Genomic DNA, 26,230 nt, shown 5'->3' with positions numbered 1-26,230 from the left:
TTGTTGTTTTTAAAATGAGGAGATATTAAACAACACATTGCTGATAAAATTTCCCTGTTTGTGTTCTCTCACGACTGTGTTTTCTCTTGGATATTTTAAAGTGTTTAGTATCAGTGATACCGGACTCAAATAGAAACCATCCCTGTGGCATCATATTGATGACATTATCTATGTCATATTGTGCTTTTATGTAGTCTGTTAAACATTTACCAATTACAGTTTAATCCGGTTCTGGCAACACCTCTAACTCTCCTCTTTCCTTTTTTCTTTTCAAAATGTAATTCTTGAGAATAAGTACCCATTCTTTCTGGGTTGACTCCCCCAGTGGAATTAATTTTAGGCCATCTCATCCAATCCAACCTTCCTGGAACGCTCTACCCAAATGTAGGGTGCATGGCAGCCTAGGTGAGGCGTTTCTTACTTTCTCAGACACAGTGATCCCTTCCTTCTAGGATTCCCATATTTCCACCCCAGCAAACCAGTTCTTTGTCGAAGAGAATCAGGTCTAGACTAATAATTCTCCCCATGGTTTGTTCAAAAAGAAGGCAAGGCGACCACAAAGCTTGTTCGCTCTGGTTTTTGTCAGATAGAGATCTCCAGCCGATGCCCCCTAGAGAACGGGTGAACTCAGCTGTCGCAGAACAGTGAGACCCAGCACTTTAGGAGAAGGCAGCAGTACAGATCTCCCCGACCAAGCAAGGGCAGCTGGTGGTCTAGTGAATAGATATCAGGGCCTGGAGTCAGGAAGACATTAATTCAAATCCATGTCAGATGCTTAATAAGCAATGTGACCCTAGGCAAGTCACCAAACCCTGTCTGCCTCAGTTTCTTCAACTCTAAAATGCCCAGGATCATAATAGCATTTACCTCCCAGGGTTGTGAGGATCAAATAAGATAATATTTGTAATGAGACAGCATTTGCCAAGTGCTTAGCACAATGCTTAGCACATGGTAGCTGCGCAAGTGAATGCTTATTCACTGCCCTTTTCCCCGGGTAAGCGCAAACCCGTGGGGTGGGCGATGCCCAGCAGGTGGTGGGTAAATCCGCGCCCTGAGCAAGGTGGGCTGGAGGACCGCCCCGCCCCCTTAGGAAGCGCTAGCCTAGAGCGACACCCTTCCCCTCAGCGCCCGCGCCCTCCGAAGCCCTGGCTCACACTCGGGGAATGAAACCGGACTGGGCCCCAGGAGGGAGGCCCGTGCGTTTGTGGGAAGGGGGGGCAGTTTGGGTGGAGCCCAAACTCTGGGCGTTCCAGGTGCGTCTCAGCGGCCAGACTACGTTTCCCAGAATCCACGCGCACACCCGCGCGTGTCATTGCTCTAGCTGTTGGTTTGGGCCGGGACTGCCGCGGAGCTCGACGCTTTCTGGGAGTCGTAGTTCGAAGGCTCACGGTGCGCAGGCGCAGTTCCTCGTGGGGTCGGTCGGGTCCGCTCTTTGTTCGTGGGCCAGTTTGGCCACGCACAGGTGAGGGAGTGCTGGTGGACGTCAGTCCCGGAGGGAAGCACACGTCCTGTATCGGGGCCCCGGAGGGCAGGGTGATCGTGGGTGGGATGTCCGTGGGGCGCCTGGAGTGGGTGCCTACGAACGAGTGAGGGAGGGTTGGGGCGGGGATTGGTGTGGGCGTGACCCCATGGGCGTGGCCACGCGTGGGTGGGACGGGGTGGGTGTGCGTGGGCGGGGGCTGTGAGAGGGGCTGTGTGTGTGTGTGTGTGTGTGTGTGTGTGTGTGTGTGTTGTGTGTGTGTGTGTGTGTGTGTGTATCTGTCTCTGTCTCACTGTCTCTGCCTGCGGGCATGGGCCGGGAGGGGCTGGCCACTGGGGCTGAGGGTGGGTGACGTGGCCCGCCTGTGGCTGGCCCTGTGTCAAGCCTGGACAAGCATCTTTGTGGTATCCCTTTACAAAGTAACCTCTTAAAGAGCCACATTGTATCCCTCCCTCCGGGCTTTCTTACACCCTGATTGATCCCTCCTTTAGAGCTTCGTAAAACTGGTGAGAGGAGAGAGGAGGGGCCGCTGCTGTGGGGTCCATCCATTTGCCTGCCCCAGAGAGCAGCTGGCCTGGACGCATCAGCCATTTGGGGGAGCTTGGTAGGGAAGCTGGAGGGAACCAGGCGAGGGAGTGCATTTTGGACCCCGGAGTCCGTTTGGGAGAGGAATGATGTGGGGAGGTCAGAGTTTGAGGTGGCCCTAGGGGGAGATGCTCAGGGGTTGGCCTGCCTGAGCAAGGCTAGGGCTGTCTGGGGAGGAGGCAGTAAGGAGTCTACAGGAGGGAGGGGGCAGCTCTGGAGAGAGACCCCCAGCAGACCCCCTGAGGAAGGTAGCTACACCAATTCCATCTGTCATTCTTTCCAGAGCACCCCTAACCCCACTCCAGTCCACTGTCTTCATGGCCTGCCTGCTGAGGCCTCCCCACCTCTAGCCAACTTGTCTGGAGCTTCTGACTGCCCTGTTTGATGCCCTTTGCCCCCTGGGATCCTCTGGGAGTCACAAGTGGTTCAAAAGGCTGGATTTCAAGTTGGAAGAGCAGGGTTCAAATCCTGACTCTGCCCCATTATATCTGTGTGACTTTGGGCAAGTTACCTCAATGTCCTTATCTGTAAAACAAGAGAACTGGGCTAGATGGTCACTGAAGTCAATTCCACCTCCTCCTCTCTGCTCCTTCTTGGCCTGAGTTGCTTTCCATAGCTGAGGCCGTTCATACCATTCCATTATCATCCTCACCATCATCCTCACCACCCTCCTCACCACCCTCCATCATCACCATCACCACCATCATCTACATCCTTGCTTTAAGGGTTGCAAAGCTCTATTGTCTGAGTCTGGATTTGAACTCCAGGATTCCTGATTCCCCTAATTCCAGCTGCTATTGCTGCCTCCAATCATCTTAGGATCCTAGGATTTAGAGCTGGTAGGACCCTTTGTTTGATAGCAAGCCTGATGCTCTCTTTTTACAGATGAAGAAATTGAGGCCTGGACAGGTTAAGTGACTGGCCTATGGCCATGCAAGTGTAAGAAAGAAAGGTGGGATTTCCCCTAAATCATTTCCTACATTTCCAGAGCTGGTCATTTTCCTCCAGAACAGGTCTCATCATGCCCCAGTAATCTCCAGTGACTCCCTGTTGCCCTTAGGATCAAACATTAAATCCTCTGGCATTCAGAGCCTTTCATAACCTGCCCCTTCTGATCAGCACTTTGCACTCTTCTTCCACCTTGCTCTGAAGCTGGTGCTTTTAGATCCAGTGACACTGACCTTCTAGATGTTCTTCCAACAAGATGCTCCATCCCTCAGGTCTGGGTACTGTTTCTGGCTGTCTCCTATGCCTGGAATGCTCCTCTTCCTCATCTCTGCTTCCTGAGGCCCCCGGCTTCCTTCAAGTACCAATTAAAATCACACTTTCCACATGAAGACCCCCTTGATTCTATGGCCTTCCCTTATCCTGTCTATCTCTTGCTTGTACATGTTTGTTTGTTATTTCCCCCATTACACGGTGTGCTTCTTGAGGGCAGGAACTGTCTTTTGCCTCTTTTTGTATCCTCAGCGCTGAGCACAATACCTGGCACATAGTAGGTGCTTGATAAATGCTTGGTGACTCATCAAATTTGAACCCGGGCCCTTCTGCCGAAAGCTGTTTTCCCCCTATGTATTTGACACATGGCTTCGCTTTGATTTTTTTGTTTCGTTGTTATTTTAGTTCTCATTGAGGTCCCTGGCACTGAACTCAAAAACTGTCTCAGCATTTCAAGGACAGGATATCTCCCTCCCCTCACAGAGACAGATCAGAATGCCTCTCTAGGTTGGACACCATATGGTACCATGGAGGAATGCAGACCTTGGAGTCCTAGGACCTGAATTCAGATATTGACTCTACCCCTTATCAGCTGTGTGAACTTGGGCAAGCCCCTTCCTGTCACTCTGGGCTTTAGTTTCCTCCTCTCTAAAATGGGGTGTGTGGGAGGAGTTGGACCACATGGCCTCAAAGTGCCCCTCTAGCTCTAGTTCTGTGGTCCTTTGGGGTTTTCGAACTGCTATGGTTAAGCTGGGCATTCTCACCCTGTCATCAAAGCTGCTTATTTTTGGACCCAGAATTGGTACCTTTACAGCTTGGGGTAGGATCTGCCAGGCTGGTGTTTCATGGGCACAGCCCTAGAATCTTGGTACTCTCTGTGCCACAGTGAGGAATGAATGCTCCAGGGGACTCTAAATTCGCTGGATTTTGGCTAAAAGCCCCGGCCTTGACTGGATTGAGAGCCGGGAGGGACCCTGGAGATATCTAGGCCAACCTTCTCAATACAGACGAAGTTCAACACAGGTAACCCACTGGATGTCGTGCAGCTACAGAGGGCCAGAGGCAGGCTTTGAACCCAGGTCTTCATAAATCCAGTGCTCTCTTCCCCATGCTAGGCTGCACCTTAAACAGTGCCTTGTACATGTACTCCCTTTACTGTTGACTAAATGAATGCCATATATCACATGCTTACCTACTGGCATGTCCAGAGAGATATTTGGGGTTGTCTATGTGAGTCTTAGGCTGGATGTACAATTGACGTCTGTGGTTCCATTCCACTGCCTCTATCCTTTCTGTGGTATGAGGAACTCCTGGGAGAGTCTCCAAGGTCCAGCCTGGAGCCCTGGAAGAGGAACAGTTCTTTGCCAGGGAGAATGCTCTATGCCACCCCAGAGTGAAGCTCTCAGCTTACATGGCCTTGCTGTTAAGCCCCCAGATTCTAGCTTCGTATGAAGGTGAAGCTAGTTCAGGCACCTTTGGGAGGCAGGAATCAGTCTTTGGAGAGAACAGATCTAATCTGAACCCTTTTTACTTGAGAGGACCCTGAGGTGACAGAGCACATCCTGGAGGCAGTGGGGCTGGACCAACTCCTGACCAACCTGGCTGGGCAGATGCCAATTAGGTAGGGGCAGGACAGCTGGAAAACTCCAGGGAAGGAGGTGACCACAGAGCACTTGACCCTAATGCTTGAGGAGCGAGGTGTGGATGATAAGAGGGGTGTGTGTGTGTGTGTGTGTGTGTGTGTGTGTGTGTGTGTGTGTGTGTGTGTGTATGCGCATGTGGACGTGTGTGCACTTCTGGGCACGCTTATGCACAAACCTATGTATTTGTGTGTATGTCTGTGTACCTCTCTTGGTGTCTATCTGTGTGCTGGGGCTGAGGCTGGCTGGGGGAGGGGAGAATGATGTGTAACTTATAGTCCCATAGAGCAGTAGCTGGGCACACTGATGGTTAAGTAGTTTGACCAAGGTCAGAAAACGACTGGGTTTCAGAGGTAAGTATTGAACCCAGGTCTTCTAGACTCCCAGGCTGGCCCTGTGCTCACTACTCCATGCTGCCTTAGCTTTGGTTGGTGCTAATTTTATGGACCAGAGATGGGATTTCCTTTGTGTCAGACCAACTCCTGGTGAGGAAGCTCCCTCCCTGACACAGACTGGCCCCTGTTCTGCCGCCTTGACCTTACCTGGCACTTGCTGCGTGCCTGTCCATACTTTCCTTCCTTCCTCCCTCTTTCTTTCTTTCTTTCTTTCTTTCTTTCTTTCTTTCTTTCTTTCTTTCTTTCTTTCTTTCTTTCTTTTCTTTTCTTTCTCTCTTTCTCTTTTTCTTTTTTCTTTCTTCTTCCCTTCCCCCCTCTCTCCCTCCTTCCTTCCTTCCTAATGTATTTATTGCCAAATGATTTACAATTTGTCCTTCCCACTCCCTTCCCCAATTAAACAGCCCCCCCAGCCACATTCTTCTTCCCCTCTTTGGCAGGAGAGCTCTGCCAGATTTGAACTAAGTCTTTCCGACTACAAGCCTAGCAGTCTAGTGAGCCACCCAGCTCCTTCAGCTATGATTGAGTCAATGAAAAGGCATTTATTAAGCCCTAAGCACTATTTGCAAAACTGTGCTAAGTGCTAGAGATACAAACAGAAAAGGCAGACAGTCCGTGCTCTCAAGGAGCTTACACTCTAATTGGGGGGGGTGGGTGGGAATGACATTTCAACTGCTAGTGAGTTGGGAAAGTGCCATGGTCCTGAGGGAGCTGCCCAAGCAGATGGTGGTGTAGCTTCCTTAATGTCACGCCCCAATAAGACCATGCCCATTTTGGATGCTGAGCCATTTGGGGGGTGGGACCTCTCTTTTCCGTTCCTCTGTCATTGTGGCTGCAGCAGCACTTGCCAGACCGCATCTCCATAGGTTGCTTCCCTGGATGTTGGCCTTGAGGGATGGGCCTGGGCTCTGCCATTGTGGGGAGGATGGCTGTTCTCAGGGCTCTGGGTCTCAGGTTCCATCAGGGTTTGGGAGGAGGAGATGGTGGCTTATCCTGCCTGACACCTGCTGCCTTCTGTCTCTCAGGCTCTATTAAATTAGCAATGGCCGTGGCATACCTGGCGGCAACAAAAGGAGCCTTCTGTCTGCGTGTGCCTTTTTACTCTTAATGCCACACAGGGCTGTCGCTGCCTTGCACTCTTGGTAAATAGGCTTTCATCCCCAGCAGCTGCCAGGCCATTTTGATCTCCTGACAAGTTGGTAACTAGATTGAATAGAAATGAGCTTAGCTGCCCAGCTCCTGCTAGGCTGCCCAGAGGATTATTTATGAAGGGCTTAAGGGAATGGGTTTGGTGGTTCTGTGGAACATTCTGGCAAATGAAAATAATTTTTGGAGTCTTTCTAGACTTTCACATTCTGCCTTCACTCTGTACTCTCCCATCTATAAACAAAGAACCTATAGTTTTGCCATATAATATCTGTAGGCCTCTTGAACGTCTGTTTACAAAACCCAAACTTACAGAATGGATACATGATTCATTCAACCTCTCTCTTGACCCTTCCCGTCTTTCTGTGTCCCTGGTCACTCTTCCCCACCCCCTCCATTCATGTCTTTCTCTCCCCTTGCCGGCTTCGTTGCATTAACATCCTCGTTGGACTCCTGACCTCCAAGCTCTTCCCTCTCCAGTTTAGCTGAGAAGAGGAGCAGAGACATGAGCTCACAGATAGCAGGGATGCTAGAATCTAGGGAGACTTTTTCTCCACGATGTAGGAGACATGGGCATGCTTGTAGGAAGTATTAGATGGTGGGGAGGCAGAAGATTTGAGGTGAGTGGGGTAGTTGGGGCAATCTGCTGAAGACAAAAGGGAATGGGATCCAGGGTGCTGAGCCTTGTCAAGGAGGAGGGCTCCCTCTATCAGCCTGGGATGAAGGAGGAGAGAGTGAGAGATGGTGTTGGGGGTGGGGAGAGAGGGAGAAGGGAGAGCTTTGGGCAAATAACCTCCTTTGTTTTTTGGTGAAGTATGGGGCTGAATTGGCAATTGAGAAAGTGAGGAGTGCTGTGGGAGGCTGTTTTTGAACAGTGAGTGAGACAGGGAATTGATCAGGGACTAGTAAAATTATTTCCTTGGCTGCCGTGAAGGCCCAGTTGACAGATAATGGAACCTTGTAGTGGACACAGTCAGCCTGGCTTTGTGACTTTGGCTAGCTCTGTCCAGCAGTACATGAGGAGGAGTGGAGAGGTCCATAGTAGAAATGATCCAGGGGTGGGGTTTGGCAAACTTGAGGGTGACAGGACAAGGGAACTTGGGATTGGAAAGTAAAGGAACTGGTTCACTAGGGGAGTCAGACGGGGAAGGGAGAAAAGTGTTGCCAGGGCGAGGGGGATGGAAGGATTTGAAGTCACAGTTGGGATGAAGAATAGGGTGAGGGGAAGTAAGGCATATGGAGAGATGGGGATGAGATCAGGGAATTTCCGAATTCTTGACCATCAGAGTATAACACCTGAAGGTTTAGAGGTAGAGATATAGCTGAGGGGGAGTGCAGGGAGGTTATAGGAGTTAAGTAGCTTAAGCAATTGGAGATCAGAGGGAGCATCAGATACGTGTTTTTTGGAGTCTCCAGTATGAGAGCAGGAATTGGGGTGGAGAGGGAAGCTGCGAGCCAGACACCAAACCCGTTGAAAAAGGAAGGGCAGTGCCCTGGGGTGCGACAGAAAACAGCCACCAGGATGTGATTTGGCTGATAGATTTGGAGATGTTTATAGATCATAGAATCATAGATTTAGAGCTGAAAGAGTCCTCTGGAGCCATGGAGTCCCATCTCCTCATGTCATAGATGAGGAAACTGAGGCACAAAGGAGCTAAATGACAGGGTCACAAGTTTGTGAGGCAGGATTTGAATTCATGCCTTCTTAACTTTTAAGGCCAATGCTCTATCCTTTATGCCAAGCTGTCTCTTGCTCAATAGTGGTGGTAAAGAGAGAGTCTGGAAGTGGCAATGTGGAACAAAGAATGTTCCAGTCCTCCCACTTAGGACCAGTAAGTATGTGAGAAAATGCAACAGTACTGGCGTGGATGGCCAGGGAGTTGGTGGGAGGAAGAAGCTTAAGATGAAAGTGAGTTTATTAGCTATGGACGAGGAATTGCAGTGGCACGGGGGATAGAGGGCAGAAGCAGAGTGGTTTCCTAATTGATAAATGACCAAAGCACATGAACTGTCAGTACTCAAAGGAAGATATCCAGGCTATCAATAGACATAATAAAAAATGCTCCAAATCACTAATAATTAGGGAGATGCAAATGAAGGCACCTCTGAGGTGGTTACCACCTTAGGCCCGTCAGATTGGCAAAGATAACAATAAAGGAAAATGACAAATGCTGGAGAAGGGGTGGGGTGTGTGCTGAGGGAACACAGATATATTAATGCACTGTTGGTAGACCTTATAATTGGCTTAGTTATTCTAGAAAGGAATTTGGTACTGTTACTGAAATCGACATGCACTTTGACTCAGCAATACCAATGCTAGGCCTATGCCCCAGAGAGATCAAAGAAAGAGGAAAAGGACCCGTGTGTATAAAAATATTTGTAGTAGCTCTTTTTGTGGGAGCAAAAAACAAATTACAGAATATAAATGCAGTACTATTGTCCTGTAAGAAATGATAAAGGGGATGGTTTCAGAGCAATCTGGGAAGATTTGTATGAACTGATGCAGAGCAAAGTGAGCAATTAGTCATTTATAAATATCTATTAAACACCCACTATGTGCTAGGCACTGCTAAGGGGTAAAAATAAAGGTAAAAGACAGCCCCTGCCCTCAAAGAGCGCACAGGCTAATGGAGGAGACAATATGTAGAAAGCAGGAGCAGAACTAGGAGAATAATGTCTACAGTGGCAACAACCTTGTAAGGATAAACGGCTTTGAAAGACCCAAACACTTAGATCAGTGCAATGACCAGCCACAAATCTACAGAAGCAATTGCAAAGCATGCTGCCTTTCTCCTGACAGGAGAGGCAATCTACGCAGGGTGCAGAATGAGACATAGACATTGTTTGGACGTGGACAACACAGGAATTTATTTTGTTTGACTATGTATATTGGCTATAAGGGTTTTCTTTTTCTGATGGGGGATGGAGGGAGGAGGAAAAGAAAACCTATTTTTGTTAATGAAAACAGAAAATAAAATTTAAAAATAAAATGAAGAAATTGGATGAAATGAGCTAAGGATCCTTCTAGCTCACAAGCGGTGATCTCGTGTTGAATAGCATGGTTGGATGCCTGGGGCCGTCTGCTTGAGAAATTGATTGACACCGGCCCATTTATGACTACTCTTGATCTAGTGATTTAAGCAGTTTGGAATTCACCTGATGATATCTGGCCAACATATCTTCACCTTGTCCACAAGTTACAGATTGGGAGACTTTGTTAGACAAAGTTACCTTAAGGATCAAATTAAAAACCCTCTGTTTGGGTCCTAAAAGCCCTTTGTAACCTGTCCCCGCCTACCTTTTCGTCTTCTTTCTCCTCCATGTACTGTGTGATCCAGTGACGTGGTCCTCCTGGCTGTGCTTTGTACAGGACACTACCTCTAGACTTTGGGCATTTGGGGGCCCCTGGCTCCTTTTTTATTTTTTCCAATGGCTCCTTCTTGTCTGTGCCTCCTGGCTTCCCTAGCTTCCCACCTTCTTCAGGAATCCCTTCCTGATCTCTCCCCCACCCTCCTCCACCCCTCACCCCTTTGCCTTCTTTCTGAGATTATCTCCAATTTAGGTGGCTCAGTGGATGATGCACTGGGTCTGGAGTTAGGAAGACCAGAATTCAAATCCAGCTTCAGACACTTGATAGCTGTATGACCCTGTCACTTAGCTTTAGTCAGCCTCAGTTTCCTCATCTACAAAATGGGGATAATAATAACACCTCTCAGGGTTGTGAGAATCAAATTGGTTAACCCTTGTACTTTGTAAATCTTTAGGTGCTATCCAAGGTGCTAGCCCTCTTCCTCTTTCTCCTCTTCCTTCTTTTCAGGTGCATTTCTCTTATTAGTGATTTGGAGTATTCTTAGATAAGTCACTTTCACAGCTCCACCCATTTTTTCCTATTTCTGTCTTTTGTCATCTTTGCCAATTTGTCAGGGGTCAGGGCTGCTTAACTGTCACTTAAGCCCTTCCAGAGGGGCTAACTCCTCTTTCATGGTTCTTGTCTGTTACCTGTGCTCCCACTTCTGAGGACTGTCTATCAATCTCTAGCTGTCAAAGGACTCTCTCCAGGGAATCCAGCCAATGGATAACTCGCACATCTTTTGAGCTAGGAAGGGGAGTGGGGAAGAATTTGTCTTCATCAATGGAAAAAAATGACTAAGGCACAGAGAGGCTGAGTTGCATATTCAGTATCACGCAGCCCAGAGTGGGGGCAGAGCTTGGTGACTTAGACTCTGTGGGATGGCTGAGCAGCCTCTGTCAGTCAGGCTCTGCCCAGGCTGTCTGCCGTGCCTGGGGTGCCCTCCTTCACTCCTGCATCTTAGACTCCCTGGCTTCTTTCAATACTCAGCTCACGAGGCCTCCTTTATGGGGCCTTCCCTTCCCTGATCTCCCTCTGTACCTCGCCCCTTGAGATTGCCTGTGTTTATATTACTGTCTCTGTGTTGTTTTCCCCCAACATGATATAAGCTCCTTGCAAGCAAGGCCTTTGTCATTTTTATCTTTCTAGTTGGTTCAGTGGCTAGTGCACTGGACTCGGAATGAGGAAGACCTGAATTCAAATTCTGTCTCAGACATTTACTTAGCAGTGCGACTTGTCCAAGTCATTTAGCTTTTCTCTGCCTCAGTTTCTTCATCTGTAAAATGGGGCTGATAAAAGTAACTACCTCCCCGGTTGTTGTGAGAATGAAATGAGACAATGAGATGCCAACCTTAAAGCACTAATGAAATGTTAGCTGTTAGTGGTCCCTACACTAACTGGCACAGGCTGTTTGGTCATTCAGGGCGGCCGTGGATTTTATCCATGGGGTTTTCTTGGCAGAGATACTGGAGTGCCTTACCATTTCCTTCTCCAGTGTGTCCCTATCTTACAGGTGAGGGACTGAGGCAGATGGGGTTAAAAGTGATTTGCCCAAGGTCACACAGTTAGTATCTGATATTGGAGTGGAACTCAGATCTTCCTGACTCTAGGCCCAGTGCTTTATCCACTGTACCACCCAGCACAAAGAAAATGCTTACTGATTACTTGTCTCTTGTTGATTTATTGATATCCATAAGCCCTTCTCCCTGATAGTAGGTAAAGGCAAGTCTCTATCTGAACTATTTAACAAGTGTTTATTAACTGCCTTTGAGTTCTCACACTCTGGCCTCACACCCAGGTAACTTGTGGGAAATCTCACCCTTGTTTTAGAACTGCAGACTGCTCATCCTCCCTCACACTTTCTTTCTTCTGCCCTAGTTCTGCCTTTCCAAGACTCTGCCCTTTATGAGACAAAAGCATTGAGGAGACGGAGGAGGAAGGGATGATTTCTGGGTCCCTGCCCACCAGCTTTCAGGTGAGTTAAGACTTCCTCTCCTTCTCCTGAGATACTGTTTCATTCCTCAGACCAGAGAAGCTTTCTTTCCCTCATCAATGGTGGTGGCTCCGCCAAGCCCAGCCTAGGAGGCTGAGCCCCACTGATTATCTCCCAGGAAGTGAGCCATTCCCAGGAAGCTCTCTAGAGTTCATAGTTCAGGGGTGGGGAACCTGGGCCTTGAGGCCACATGTAGCCCCTGTCATAGATCCTTACAGCTGAGATCCCTCCATAATAAAAACAGACTCGTTTCAGAATGAATACTGACAGCTACGTGATTGTCAACACCAGTGATCCAGCAGTTCAGTACACAGGGCAGGAGGCTGGGTCAGATGACTGCAAGGGTTCCTTCCAGCTCCACAGTGTTCTTTTTCACATATTTGGTACCTTCTCAGGTAGAGTGAATGGGCCTGGATTCTAGAAGACTCCTGAGGGCCTTCAGTGATGCAGGCCCTTCCAAAGTCAGGATGGCTTAAAGCACTGACCTGGTCATAGAGCATATGTCTGTCATCCAAGGACCAGCCTCAGTCTTTCAAGAAGCCCTTTCCCAGAAAGTTGGCCCCTGGGTGAGGAAGCTACCAAGATTCACAAAGGCAGTCTATTCAGGTAGGGAGAGGCTGTATTCTGTGGAAGTGGAGGGAGGGCCCAAACCCATCTCTTTTTTTCTTTTAGGCAGTTGAAGTTAAGTGACTTGCCCAGGGTCACACAGCTGGTAAGTGTCAAGTTTTTGGTCTGAGGCTGGATTTGAACTCACAGCCTCCTGACTTCAGGGCTGGTGCTCTATCCATTTCACCACCTAGCTGCCCCTAACCAAACCCATCTCTTAATCAGCCAACAAACCTTCCTTTAGCACTTTCTCGGACCTGGTGCCAATGAACTCACAGATCTTTTACCGGATGTGCCAATGGCTATTGGTGTCCACTTGTCAGCTATGCCTTTGAAATCCGCCTCTGATGTCTGGTTGTTCATTCACACTTTTAAAATAGAAAAATCGGCTCTCTGGGGCAGTCAACGATGAAACCCTTAGCTCTGCTAAGTTTTACTTGCGTTTTTCTCTTCCTGAATTTCTGTACACTGCTTGTGATGGACATAGAGTGCATTCCGTCACTTTGATCTACTGCAGTTTGTTATACTCAACAGGGCAGCTAGCTGGTGCAGTGGATAGAATGCTAAGCCTGGAGTCAGGAAGACCTAAATTCAAATCTGGCCTGAGATCCTCACTAGCAGTGTGACCCTGGGCAGGTCACTTGATCCTGTTTGCCTCAGTCTCCTCATCTGTCAAATGAGCTGGAGAAGGAAATGGCCAGTGTCCTTGCCAAGAGTACCCCAAATGGGGCCATGAAGAGTAGGACGTGACTGAAATGACTGAACAGCAATAAATCATGCCCATTTCCCGTGCATTAAGTGTTTAGGTTGTTTCTAGATTGGATGCCTGGGGTCATAACCATAACTGGTTATAGGATTTGTGGGTATGTCCAGTCGTCTAATTCTTCCAATATTAAAATTCTTTGATTCTTCAAACTACTGAAGCAACAATCCAAGTTTTAATAAAATTCGCTCCTGAGGTGGCTATAGAAAGACTTTCCATGGCTTTTCATTCCCATTCATTCATTCTAGATTGGGAAGCCACTTGAACTGAAGAATCCAGCTTTCTTTTGCAGCCCATGAGTCAACAAATCTTGGGAAAGGGAAGACAAACAGTGGCATAATTGGGTATTTTGAGTTCTAGAAAGACCATGTGAAGCTACAATTATGGGTTTGTTCTCTTAAGATGAAATTTAGGGGGGACCCACTTCCTTAGGGTCCTAGTCTGATGCCACCTCATCATGGGGTTGAGTTGGAAAGGACCCCAGAGGCCATGTAACCCAACACCCTCCTTCGACAGATGTTGAGAAGGAAGCCCACAGAGGGGATGGGACTTGTCTGTAGTCATGTAGGGAGTCAATGAAAGAGGCAGAATTTGCATCTGGGGCCTCCGCTTATGTGTTTGGTGCTCTGTCCTCTATATCTTTATGTGAGGTGGCCTCTACACCCTGGAAGACATGCAGAGGGTCCTGGGTTCTTGAATACTAGGTAGCAGAGCACAAGTTTTGGCAGATTGTACCAAGCAGGCTCGTCTCAAGCATGGTCTGGGCCTGCTCCTGGACTGCAGGTCAGTTGGCTGAGGACCAGGTTGGCTGAGTGTAGAGAGGCTCAGTACCATGTTGGCTTTGGGCAATAATTTCTTAAAAAATCACTCCAACTCCTGCTTAGTTATAGACGGGTTACAGGCTGCATCAGTGAATCTTTACCCTGATGACATTGCAGATTTTGCTCTTCTTACCTCTGCAGCGTCTGTCCCGTTTGTCCCTTTCTCTCTACTCATATCCCCATTGCGTTAATCTAGTTTCTTAACCATTCAATCTCTAGCCATGATAAAGCTGGGCCATTTCCAGTTGTCCTGATACCTGGCCACTGGACCTAGATGGCACCGGAGGAGAAAGTGAGGCTGGTAACCTTGCACAGCCTTCCCTCACTTAAATCCAATTACTTGCAAGTCATGGCACCATCTTCTTGATGTCATGGTCCTCTTTGAGAACAGAGAAACTACACACAGCCAGGATAGGGAACTCTCCAGTTAAAGTGCCAGTCTTCTCACAGAATCTTCAAAGATCGCATTGGCTCTTTTACAGTCATTTTTATTGACAACTCTTGTTTTTATGCAGTCTAAATTTCCTCTTGTGTCCATTGCCCTCTCCCAGACAGCCAGCTCATATGACAGAAGAATTTTTAATATAAGAAAGGACAGAGGAAGAGAAAAATCACCAAAATCAATCAGTATGTTCAAAGATCTGACAGTACATGCGATGTTCTACACCTATGGACCCCCCCCCCCGCCATGTCTGCAAAGGAGTTGGGGGGGGTCTTTTCAAGTTGCTCTTTTGGAGCCATGCTTGTTCTCAGTAATTTTTCAGTAGTCATTTCTGGTTGTTTTATGATTGTTCTTTCTGTTGACATCATGGTACTTATGTGTATTGGCTTCTTGGTTTTGCTTTCCTCGATTTGCGGTCTTTTAGTGTAGCCGTTGCTAAGTCTTGTGTGATTCTACTTGTGGCTCCACCATATCTGAATTGCTTTTTTTCCCCTCGTTTCTCATAATATTTTCCTTGAGCTAGGACTTTCGGAATTTGACTATGGTATTCCTGTCTTTGCTCATACTGCTTCTTATGCTTCTAAAGTCCTTCCTGCACCCTCCTCTGTCTCTCAAAATACTTCCCATTTTTTAAGTCCTAGGGCAAATATTATCTCTTCTCTGAAGCATTTCCCTGATCATTCTCTCCCAGTCAGACAGTAACATCTCTTTCCGTGCATGGTGGGAAGTACTTGGTGGGTACCTCTTATATGCATGTGTCATTTTGTATTTCTAGTATTTCTCTTTATCGTAGTGTCTTGTACTAGATGATGTGTGCCATGAGGGCAGGGACCACAGTTTATTTTTCCACCTAGCTTTCTTGCACAGTGCCTAATGAATGTTTGGACTTGCTGGGGAACAATGTTCATGAAAGTCTCTACAATCCAAAGAAAGGCGGTGGTTTTAAGGAGAGAGCAAAATGGGCAAAATGGTGACTGGAGGTGGGGTGAACTCACACTTTACTGTAAGATTTGTGATTTATTGTCTTATGTTTAATGCTGCCTAGAATATGGTGATCAGTAATGGAGCATGATTACTGATGTTAATGTGTTTTTGTAAGGTACTAACCCTTTAAGGTGCTGACCTTTCATATGCAATAACTTGTCGATGAGTTAAATCTACTTTTAGAGTGTTCACTTGTCTGGGGTATAGGTCTTTTCTGAGTTCTAAGATAAAACAGTTTTAGAAACATTTACTATGATTTAGAATTCTGTGACAGTTAATTGCTAATTTTTTAAATGTAATGAGCTGTACTCTGCTGGATCCATATGGACAGCAAAATTGTTCAATGATCTTAGACAGAAGATAAGAATTTAGCTACTAAGTCTGTTAAGGTAGAGTTCTTCTTTGTAGAGAAGGCCCAGAGTTTGAACGCATAAAGATAAGAGAAGAGAGGTGAGAGGACAGATTTCACAACTATACCACCTAAGTGTGAAGCTGATGGTTACTACAGTTGTTGAGAAGGAAATCCAGCTGAGCAGAAGAATAGCTTGGCAGCAGATAATCAGAGACATTACCCAGCGGATCATCTGGTTTGACTCAGACAGTGAGGTGTTAGTCAAGCCCATGGGTCAACTCAGCTTAGCAATGGAACCATCTTCAACATGGAAAAAGTTCATCAAGAACCTTTATAGAGAGATCATGAGACAGAGAGAGGACACAGAAGACTGTAGTTCTAATACGGAGTTACCATAGTGTTTTTGTTTTTTTTTTTTAATTTAATTTTTTGGTCTTGTTGCTAAGTTAATGTTTAAAATCTAAAAGTATAATTGTGAGTGACTGATTTTATGTAAGGAGAAGTTCCTCAGAGGGGGATGAATACATGACATCGTTAGTGGGGGTGTGTGGCATTCCATCACAGCAGTGTGACCCATGGGACCCTGAGTGTAACCATGTGGTGGGTCTCTTGTGGGTACCAAGATGTGACAGTGCAAGAGTGGGTTGTAGAATGAGCCAAGTCAGAGAATGCAGGAGAGGTGCGGGTGGCCACCCTACACTCCCATTGCGTGTCTAATGGAAAGACACATGCTCTTTGTATTAATAATGCCATTTCAGACTTTGGATGACGTGGTTTGCTCGGCTTTCTCTAGCGAATGATTTGTTAGGCTAAACTTGGGCAATACAGAGCAAACATGTATATGCTGAACTCAACAGCATTCAATACAACTTGAGTCTCAGGTACACTGGAGAGAATGCTAGCTTTGGAGTCACAGAGCTCTTAACTAGCTTGTGACCCTGGACAAGTCACTTGACCTCTGTTTGCCTCAGTTGCCTCATCTGTGAAGTCAGGATAATAACAGCGCCCACCTCTCAAGGTTGGGAAGATCAAATGGGATAATGTGGGTGAGGGGCTTAGCACGGTGCCCGGCACATAGTAAGTGCCGTCTCAGGGTTAGTTCTTCTTTTCCTCCTCTTCCATCTCCTCCTTGTCATTGTGGGCATCATCTGTGGCATAGAATGTACAGATGAATGAGTGGAAGGAGCACTGAGCTTGGAGCCATAAGACCTGAGTGTGAATTCTGGCGTGGACACGATTCTTGTGTACAGGATCACTCCTCTCTGGGACTCCGTTTCATCAGCAAAAATGAGGGTGTTGGATTAAATGACCTCTAAATGACCTTTCATTTATAGATCTAGGTTCCCATTGTCCTTTGTAAAACCCAGTGTATCCCGACAGTTCCCTGGCTCTTCCACGAATGGGTCTTAGGTGATCAGGAACTTGTCTGATGTTTCAGGAGTCAGTGACATTCAAGGATGTGGCCGTGGACTTCACCCAGGAGGAGTGGAGGAGGCTGGGCCCTGCTCAGAGGGCCCTGTACAAGGAGGTGATGCTGGAGAACTATGAGAACCTGGTCTCTTTGGGTAAGGATGGCTTTCCCTTGGGACTCAGAAACTGTTTACTCCAATGTCATCTCAATGTCACTTGTTAAAAGGTCAGGGCAAAGGGGAGTATATATGTGCATGTGCACCTAGAATGCTTAATCTGAATTTTGGATTTTTGTGCAGGAATACTCAGCACTAGGTATGATATTAGGAGGTTCACAGTCCTCTGTGGTTGATTGCATATTTTTGCTCCCTGTCCCCAGTTGAAGCCCCATAGTTTCCTTGTGGCAGCCCTGAGGCTGCTACTCTGGTGTACCAGGTCAAGACTGTCGCGAAGGCCCTAGTCCAGTCACCTGACGACCTGAAGTTTCCTACTCTTGTAGAAGGGAGGGGGATCAATGAACCAATGCTTTTTTTGCATCCAAATCAGATATGTGATCCAGTGTCTTGGCCTTCTTTGGGAATCCAGCATGTGCTCGGTAGTGCCCTCACTCCAGGATGTTCTGACAGGCAGCTTGGCCCAGGGAGTGGGAGTGTGGGGCTTCAGGATGCCATCTGTTTCAGTGGAAGAAGATTTTCTGAGACTGGCAGAATCATAATGTTCTCAACGAGTTGATACCTGGTCCTTCTTCACTGCCCTCTTTTTAACTGAACTTTGAGTTGGCCCTCTGTCCCCAGAATTTTCCCTCTTCCTCTCTTCGTGAACAGGGCTTCCGGTTTCCAAACCAGATATTGTCTCCGAGCTGGAGAGAGGTCGAGTGTCCTGGATGCCAGAGGATGGAGTCTCAAGAGGCATTTGTCCAGGTGAGTGAGTGACAGACAGACATGGTAGACAAGAGCTCAGCTGGCTTGGTCAGGTGGCTGCACCTTGGAAATGCTGGGCAGGGAGCTCTCCTCACAGAGGGGTCTGGGGGAAAATCTGGGCCTAGTGTTGTGTGGACTCTCTTTTAGACCACTTAACTGGCAACTCCCAGTAAGCCAGCACGAGCCAGAGACAGGGACACTGCAGTTTTGATTCCCTTGGGGTGAGACCCTTTCTGCCAGCAGTTGAGGGAAATGTATCTCTTAGAATCCGAATGGATTGTAAGAGACAAAAAGAAAAAAAACAGACTGCTTGTTATAATGCAACTGATTACACAAAGAAAAGAGGTCGGCTTGTGAAGGTGAATTAGCTAATTAGCTGCAAGAGCTAGAGAAGCACCATGTCCTTGTTAGTATCCTTAGTTAACCTCAGATCAAGGGGGACCGCCATCATTTGTGAGACAAGAGAATAGGGAAGGTGTGAGTCTTGGGGCGGGGCAGTCCACATTTGTAATGAGTAAGTCTTTTGCACCAGTTAGAGGAGGAAAGGAGATGCTAATGGGAACCAGCTGTGGTGAGCTGGTCCTGAGTTCATGCAGGGGTCATACATAGCAAAAGTGGCAAATCCACAGCAAAATGGAACTACTTATGTCAGCTCTTAGCAGACTACTCTTAGCTCTCAGAAGACTACTTTTCTTAGAAATCACTTTTCAGACTAGCTAGCCTGAGCTGGCTCATAGACTCTTTCCTTCCAATTCACTAAGTTGGTTTCCTGACCTCTCTGTTCCCCTACCTCCCCATATTTCTTAGTCTCAGATGAAAAGTCATTCCTTTTTATTTAGTTTTTAAAGTTAAAAAATTTCTTTCAGAATTTAGTACCATTCACAAAAACAAGTACCCATACTTAATTACTTTAAGTAATATTATATAATTACTAATGTATTAATATAATAATAATTTATCACTAAGTAAATACATAGTGCTTTAATCAAGCCACTGTACTGTACGTATGTTCTCTTATTTTATCCTGACAGCAACAATGGGAGGTGGTTGCTATTATTATCCCATTTTACAGTTGAAGAAACTGGACAAACAGAGGTTAAATTACTTGTCCAGGGTCACACAGCCAGTATCTGAGGCTGAATTTGAACTCAGGTCTTCCTGACTCTGAGTTTAGTACTCTTACCTACTGGGCCCCCAGCTGCCTCATTTGCTGGTTACCAACAAGATGGAGATATGATCAGGGTTGTAAGCTTCAACAGTTTTCAGTGTATATGGTTTTTAAAAGTATATATTCACTTTAATAGGAGAAAAACAAAGTCCTGTTTCCCTCTCTGTAGCCTTTTGAACAATTTTCCCTTTGTGTATTTTTTCCAGACTTTATCACAGGGTAAGCGTGGGCATGGTTTTCTTAGCTTCTTCCTCAGTCCGCATTGTGTCTTGTGCTCCCATATTGATTTCTACTCCTTCTGTTTGTATTTTCTTATGGTGTAGTAATAGTGTTCTATTAAGCTGGTATCTCAATTGAGCCATTATCCAATTGGATGTGTGGATTGTTTCCAATTTTTGCTGTCATGAACAACTATGAATATTTTGGCATTCATATTTCCCACTAGTTCATAGCTACCTAGAGTATTCTCAATCTCATATTCCCTCTCTCTGTCTCTCTGTCTCTCTCTCTTCTCTCTCTGTCTCTGTCTTTCCCTCTCTCCCTCTCCTCTCTCTCTCTGTCTTTCTCTGTCTCTCCTCTCTCTCTCCCTCCTCTGTCTCTGTCTGTCTCTCCCTCTCTCCCTCTCCTCTCTCTCTCTGTCTTTCTCTGTCTCTCCTCTCTCTCTCCCTCCTCTGTCTCTGTCTCTGTCTCTCCCTCCCCCCTTCTCTTTCTCTGGTTCCTTCATTTCTGTCATTTCTTACCCATGCTCCTTTAGGGAGGGCCCATTTCCTGTTGTCTTTACATCTCCCAGCACCTGGTATGCTTCCTGGCCCGGGGCAGGTGCTTCACAAAATGAACTAAATGATTGTGTAATAATATTCCACTCTACTCTCATTTTTCTTCTCTCTTTTGTTTAGCCATTCATTTGTTTCCACTTGTTTTCAAGTTTTTGCTACTATAAATGTTGCTGCTAAGAATATTTTTGGACTTTTTCTCCTTTTAGGAGGAAAGCATATATGGAAAGAAGCATATGTAGAAAACTTCCCCTCCCACTGTGCTTTCTTTTTTATTTTGGAAGCATTGCTTTTTGTTGTGCAAAAGCTCTTTCTATAATTAAACTCCTTTATTTGCTCTTTTGTAGTTCCTTCCTTTTGTTTATTAGATATAAATATGGCAAACCTCCACCATGGTGATAAAAGCTGCTTGTGTCTAATTCTTTTTATGCTTTTTAAATAAAATTGTGGCACATGAAGTGAGATGTAGTATTTAATTCCGTTGTTACTATTGTACTTCTCTCCTGTTTGCACAGCACAGAATCTGCAAGAAGGGTGGAAGAAGCCACATGATTCAGTAAGCATTTGGTAATGCCTGCAATGTAACCCTAATAGACACAGGGAGTAAAAAGGCAAAAATGAAACAATTTCTGTCCTCCAGGAGCCTTCTGTTTACTGAGTAGGGTGGTGGCGGCAGCAACAACGTGTATAGAGATAAGTAAATACAAAGTAATCCCAAACCTTTTCAATGTGGAGACCGTGTTATTCCAGGGGTGTTGGGGGTGGTAGATGAGGGACCCTCTTTATTGGCATTTCCTTCAGTCATGAATGTAGATCTAGAGACGGGTTTGCTGTACTAGTTGCAGAGGGCTCCAGGACACCAAAGAGGTGAAGAACCCCTAGGAGCTGTTGGTCCAGGGTTCTTCCCACTATCCCCTGCTGCTTCACCCCCTCATTACAGCCTCCTGAGAACTTTGTGAATCCTGTAATCTGATGGGTGAGCTTGCTGTCCCAGCTTTCTGTTGTTTGCATATTTGATTGGCTTGGCCCATTTTGTCTGAGTCGTTGATAAAAAGGAGTTTAATTGGACAGTGATCCCCCTTCTGCCCAATGCCTCACGTTTTAAGTTTAGTCTTTTCTACCACAAATTTCTCAAATTCACGGGGCCTTTTAAATGACTATGTCTTGCCTTTTGACAGGATGAGAAGCTTTGCAGGGAAGCTGATTTGGAAATGAAGTCCTGGGTGGCTTAGCTCGGGCTCTGTCCCAACTTCTGTCATTTCTTATTGTTTTTTCCCTCTGTCATGTCACCCTTGTAGAAATCCATGAGGATTGTGTGTCTGTCCAAGTTGAATGAGTGCTTCAGTCCTTTTGGGCATTCTCTTCTGTTGATTTGTGATCTCTTCCTGATTGTGTATGTTGGGATATTTTTCCTTTATGACTCCTGAGATACATCAATCAGATCTGTAGGATGACAGTATGAGGGGATTTGGAGGAGGAGAGATCTGGGAGATCATTCAGCCCGACATCTTTATTTTAGAGATGAATCCCAGGGAGGTTAAGGGATTTGCTTAACATCCTGCTGGTACGAAGTAGCAGGACTGGGCTTCGATCCAGGCCCCCTGACTCCAACCCTGGCTGTCTTTCCACCGTACCACATTGTCTCTTCATCTTCCCTTTACTGTTTTGGGGAAATCCAATAATTCTGAAACTTTCTTCCCTTGCTCTGTTTTCCAGATTGCTCACTTTTGTCTGCAGAGCTTAAAAGTTATTTTCCAACTGAGTATTATCTGAGTTCATTTTTCTGCTGTTTCCATTCTGTCCACCCTTTTGTCTGCCAAGAAAATAGCTGGGTTTTATACTGAATCTCTTGTGTTTTAATGACATCTGTAAGTGGTTTCAGTGTCCTGGAACATCATTAATTCAGATCTTGGCATCGGTAGTATGCTGCTGTCTCCTGGACTATCTTGGGCTTCAGTTCCCTCTTAACAGAGTTTGTTTTACCTTTCCCAAAATGAGGATCTTTTTCCTTTCTGGAAGGCCCAGAAGTCCAGACCTAAAGCAGTTTGTGTCCTCCCTCACAGAGATTAGTGGCTACTAATAGTTCTCTTTTTCTGATTTCTTTCAGATTCCCTTAGTCATTATGCTAAGCATGAAATCCAGGGTTCACCTCCAAACTGTGGCCTTACCATGGGAGCTCCATTACAGCAAAGCCCACCAAAGGATGGCCCTTTGTATTCCAAGATAGGAAAAGCTGGGGAGTGGAATGTCAGGTTACAGAGACAGAAGGCTAAACAGGAGAAACAGTTCAGACAAGTAACAGTCACTCACAGACGAGCTTTGAATAAGGTGAGTGTCCCCGAATACAATACATTTGGAAGAAGTTTTAGCGTGGGATCGATCTTTGTTTTACAGCCAAAAGTTCCTACAGGAAAAAGCCTCCATAAATATGATACACCGGGGAAGAACATCAAACCCTTTTCAGACCTAATTAAGCGTAATAGGATCTCCATAGGGAGTAAGCTTTACAAATACAATAAGTGCAGGAAGTCCTTCAGTTACCATTCAGACCTCATTCAGTTTCGTAGACTCCATACTGGAGAAAAGCTGTACGAATGTAATGAATGTGACAAAACCTTCAGCAGAAGGTCATATCTTACTCAGCACCAGAGCATTCATACTGGAGAGAAGCCCCACAAATGTAATGCATGTGGTAAAGCCTTCAGTCGCTGGGGAAGCCTGATAGAACACCAGAGAATTCATACCGGAGAGAAGCCCTATCAATGTAATGAATGTGGAAAAGCCTTCAGCCAGAGGGGGCATCTGATTAAACATCAGAGGATTCACACGGGGGAGAAACCTTTTCAATGTAATGAATGTGGCAAAGCCTTCACCCAGAGAGGGCATCTTATTGACCATCAGAGAACCCACACCGGAGAGAAGCCCTATCGTTGTAATGAATGTGGGAAAGCCTTCAGTACGTGTTCTTCCTTTATTAAGCATAAGAGAATCCACATTGTAGAGATACCCCTTACTCAATGTGAGAAGGCCCTCAATCAGTGGGAAACCCTACTGAACATCAAAGGATTCATACGGGGTCAAAGCCCTTTGAGTGTGATGACTGTGGGAAAACATTTAGTCAGAGGGGAAACCTTAATAAACACAGGAGAATTCACACTGGAGAGAAACCCTTTGCATGCAACGAATGTGGGAGAGCCTTCAGCCAGAGTGGTCACCTTACTGAACATAAGCGAATTCACACTGGTGAAAAGCCTTATCAGTGCAACGAATGTGGGAAAGCCTTTCGGCAAAACTCAAACCTTACTCTGCACCAGAGAATTCATACTGGAGAGAAACCTTTTAAATGTAATGAATGTGGGAAAACCTTTAGCCACAGGACATCTCTTATTTATCATCAGAGAATCCATTCTGGAGAGAAGCCCTATGAATGTAATGAATGTGGGAAAGCTTTTAACCAGAGAGGAAAACTTACTGAACATCAGAGAATTCATACTGGAGAGAAACCTTTTGAATGTAAGGAATGTGGGAAAGCCTTCAGCCACAGGGGGAACTTTACTGAACACAAAAGAATTCATACTGGAGAGAAACCATTTGTGTGTAATGAATGTGGAAAAGCCTTCAGTCACTGGTCATCCTCGATTTATCATCAGAGAATTCATAATGGAGAGAAGCAATATAAAAGCAACAGATGTGGAAAAGCCTTCAGTCAGAGGGGCCATCTTCTTCCACAGCAGAGAATTCATCCTGGGGAGAAGCCCCCCAAATTGAATGAGTGTGGGAAAGCTTCCAGTACCAGTTGAACCCTTTGGAAATGTCAGGCTGTTCATGCCAAATTGTAATGACCATGGGAATCCTCTTGGGCCAGGTTCATGTCACCGTGGAGACTTCAGGCTGGAGAATTCCTTGAAGATGTACAGTCTTCAAGGGGAAAGGTTTACATGGGGAAAGTTTCCTAAAGACTTGTCATTTGTCACATAATAGAGAGTCAAAATTGCAACATTTGGTGCATACTGTTTGGTGCTTTGAGAGGTAAAGACAGTTCTTGTCATGATGTCCCTCTCTGCTGTCATTGGGGGGAGGCACATTGCCAAAGTGAGGTCAGCATGGGAGGCTGATGCAGTATCTGAACCAGTCCCTAGCCTATGAGATTACAACAAATCACTTGGGGTACCTTTTTCTTCTGAACTCTATAATAGTAAACAAAACATACATGAACATGACAAAAATAAAAAGAAATACTCTTAGGTTAAATCATAAATTCAATTATTTAAAGTTTGTTAAGCATTTAACAGTTTCTATTGACTATGACAAGATGGCAGCACAAACGTCCCATTGGCTTCCTGGTCCCTTCAGAATGCTTTTTCCTCTGTTGTATTTTTGGCATTATGTTATTTTTGCTGTTACTTAGGTCTTTGTAGCCAGTGTCTGTACTGTTCTTTTCAGTCTGTATCAATTCATAAAGATCTTCCCATAGTTTATTGTAATCTTTACATTTGTCCTTTCTTGAGGCATGCTGATATTCCATTACATTCACATACCCAGATGTGTTTATCCATTCCCCTCAATCATAAACACATGGGTTGTTTCCAGTTTGGGGCTATTAGGATTAATGCCCCTATGAGTGTTTTTTGTAGAGTCTTTTTCCCCTTTTCAGTAATGCCCTTAAGGTCTCATCTTAGAAGTAAAATCAATGGGTCAAAGAATATTAACACTTTTGTAGCATTTTATGCTTGTTTTATATTGCTTTCCAGAATGTTTGGACCAGTGTACATATCTGCTATCAATGTGCCTATTGCGAATTTCACAGTTCCATCATTGTTGAATTTTCATCATTTGATTGAACTATCTTTGCCAACTTAATGGGTCTAAGGTAGTCTTATGAAGTTGCTTAATTTATATTTCTCCAATTATTAGAGTTGGAACAAATTTTCAACCCAAATCATTGTTATTTTGTAAAACAATTCATCTTTCAGTTTTCAGAGTAAAGGAATAAAAGATGGTTAAAAAATGACTAAGGTGATTTTTTTTTCACCCGAGAGAGGGACATACTTAATATGGATTAAGTCTAGTTGGAATTTCTTTTGAGATTTAAATTAGTTTTGTCTGGGCTCAGTTGGGTCCAATTTCTGCCTCTTCTGGCCTGGGATTTAGGATAGAATCAAAGGAAGTCACAGCTGGAAGGGAGGATTCACTGTTGTCTATTATGAAGGTTCTTAACTTAGAGTTCTTGAACTTGTTTTTAAATATGTTTCAGTCACTGTGTTTCAATAGCATTGATCTCCTTTTGTAATCTCACATATTTTATGCATTTAAAAATATAGTTTTGAGAAGGGCTCCATTGTCTTCCACCAGCCTGCCTGCCCTAGAACACATAAAAGGTTACGATCCCCTGACCTAATTCGTCTTCTGCCTTTGGGGTTTGAGGATGTTGGGGAGAACCAAAAACGTGCTTTGAATTTTGTCCATTGGTGCCATAGTAGATGGGGAATTCCAGCCTAGACAGGCTGAGAGATCATAAGGGTCTACATCCTTTGGGCACAGCTGATTCTGAGGAGGAGATCTGGGAACAGGGCTTAGTGTTACAGTCGTGATCAGCCCATTCTCCTGCAGCAGCAGTTAGGAAGAAGTGAAGTATAACTGAGGAAAAAATTGACTGCCTGATTGATGTCTTGAGTACCGAGAGCCCTTATCTCTCTCACACTGGTTCCAGTGACTGGTGGCCCTCTCCACTCTTGTAAGCCTGAAGCAAATCCAGAATCAGAAGCAAATTCTTCTCTAATCCATTTGAGCTTCCTCTGCATTCTCTCAAAATCCTTCCTGATCTCACCTACATTTCCCCCTATCAGGTACCACCTCCCTTAATGTTCCACCCACTTTCTAACCTCTCCTGTACTAAACCACAAGGGTTTATCCTATCTGCAAATCAACATCTTCACCTAATTCATCCCACTAGCTAAACAGTAATCAAGATGGAAATCCTCTGCTTCTTTTCAGTCAGCTTTATTAGTCATACAATCTCATCCCCAGGATCATATGGGCAGGTATGGCACATGGCAAGGAGAAGGGCTACCTCATCACGTGAGACGGGGTGAAAGGGGAAACAGTGGCAGAAGGCATGTAGAGGATACAAGATGAGAAGGAGGGGAAAGGAGTGAGCCCTTGGCAGATGGTCTCATTTTTTCCCAGAA

General features: G+C 45.6%; 1 protein-coding gene across 1 annotated transcript; it reads left to right on the top strand.

Moving 5' to 3' along the window:
• Positions 1–1,287: 1,287 nt before the first annotated feature.
• Positions 1,288–25,053, top strand: LOC110197894 (uncharacterized). The gene is given in 6 exon segments (XM_078146399.1): positions 1,288–1,462; positions 11,689–11,785; positions 17,210–17,336; positions 18,006–18,101; positions 22,150–23,082; positions 23,085–25,053. Coding segments are annotated over 5 exon segments (1,947 nt in total). The 5' UTR covers positions 1,288–1,462; positions 11,689–11,752; the 3' UTR covers positions 23,843–25,053.
• Positions 25,054–26,230: the final 1,177 nt, after the last annotated feature.

This window comes from Phascolarctos cinereus, unplaced genomic scaffold, assembly GCF_003287225.1.
Source record: "Phascolarctos cinereus isolate Bilbo 61053 unplaced genomic scaffold, phaCin_HiC Scaffold_726;HRSCAF=1367, whole genome shotgun sequence".
Taxonomy (NCBI): domain Eukaryota; kingdom Metazoa; phylum Chordata; class Mammalia; order Diprotodontia; family Phascolarctidae; genus Phascolarctos; species Phascolarctos cinereus.
The sequence above is the reverse complement of the archived record's forward strand: the minus strand, read 5'-3'. Positions and strand labels throughout refer to the sequence as shown.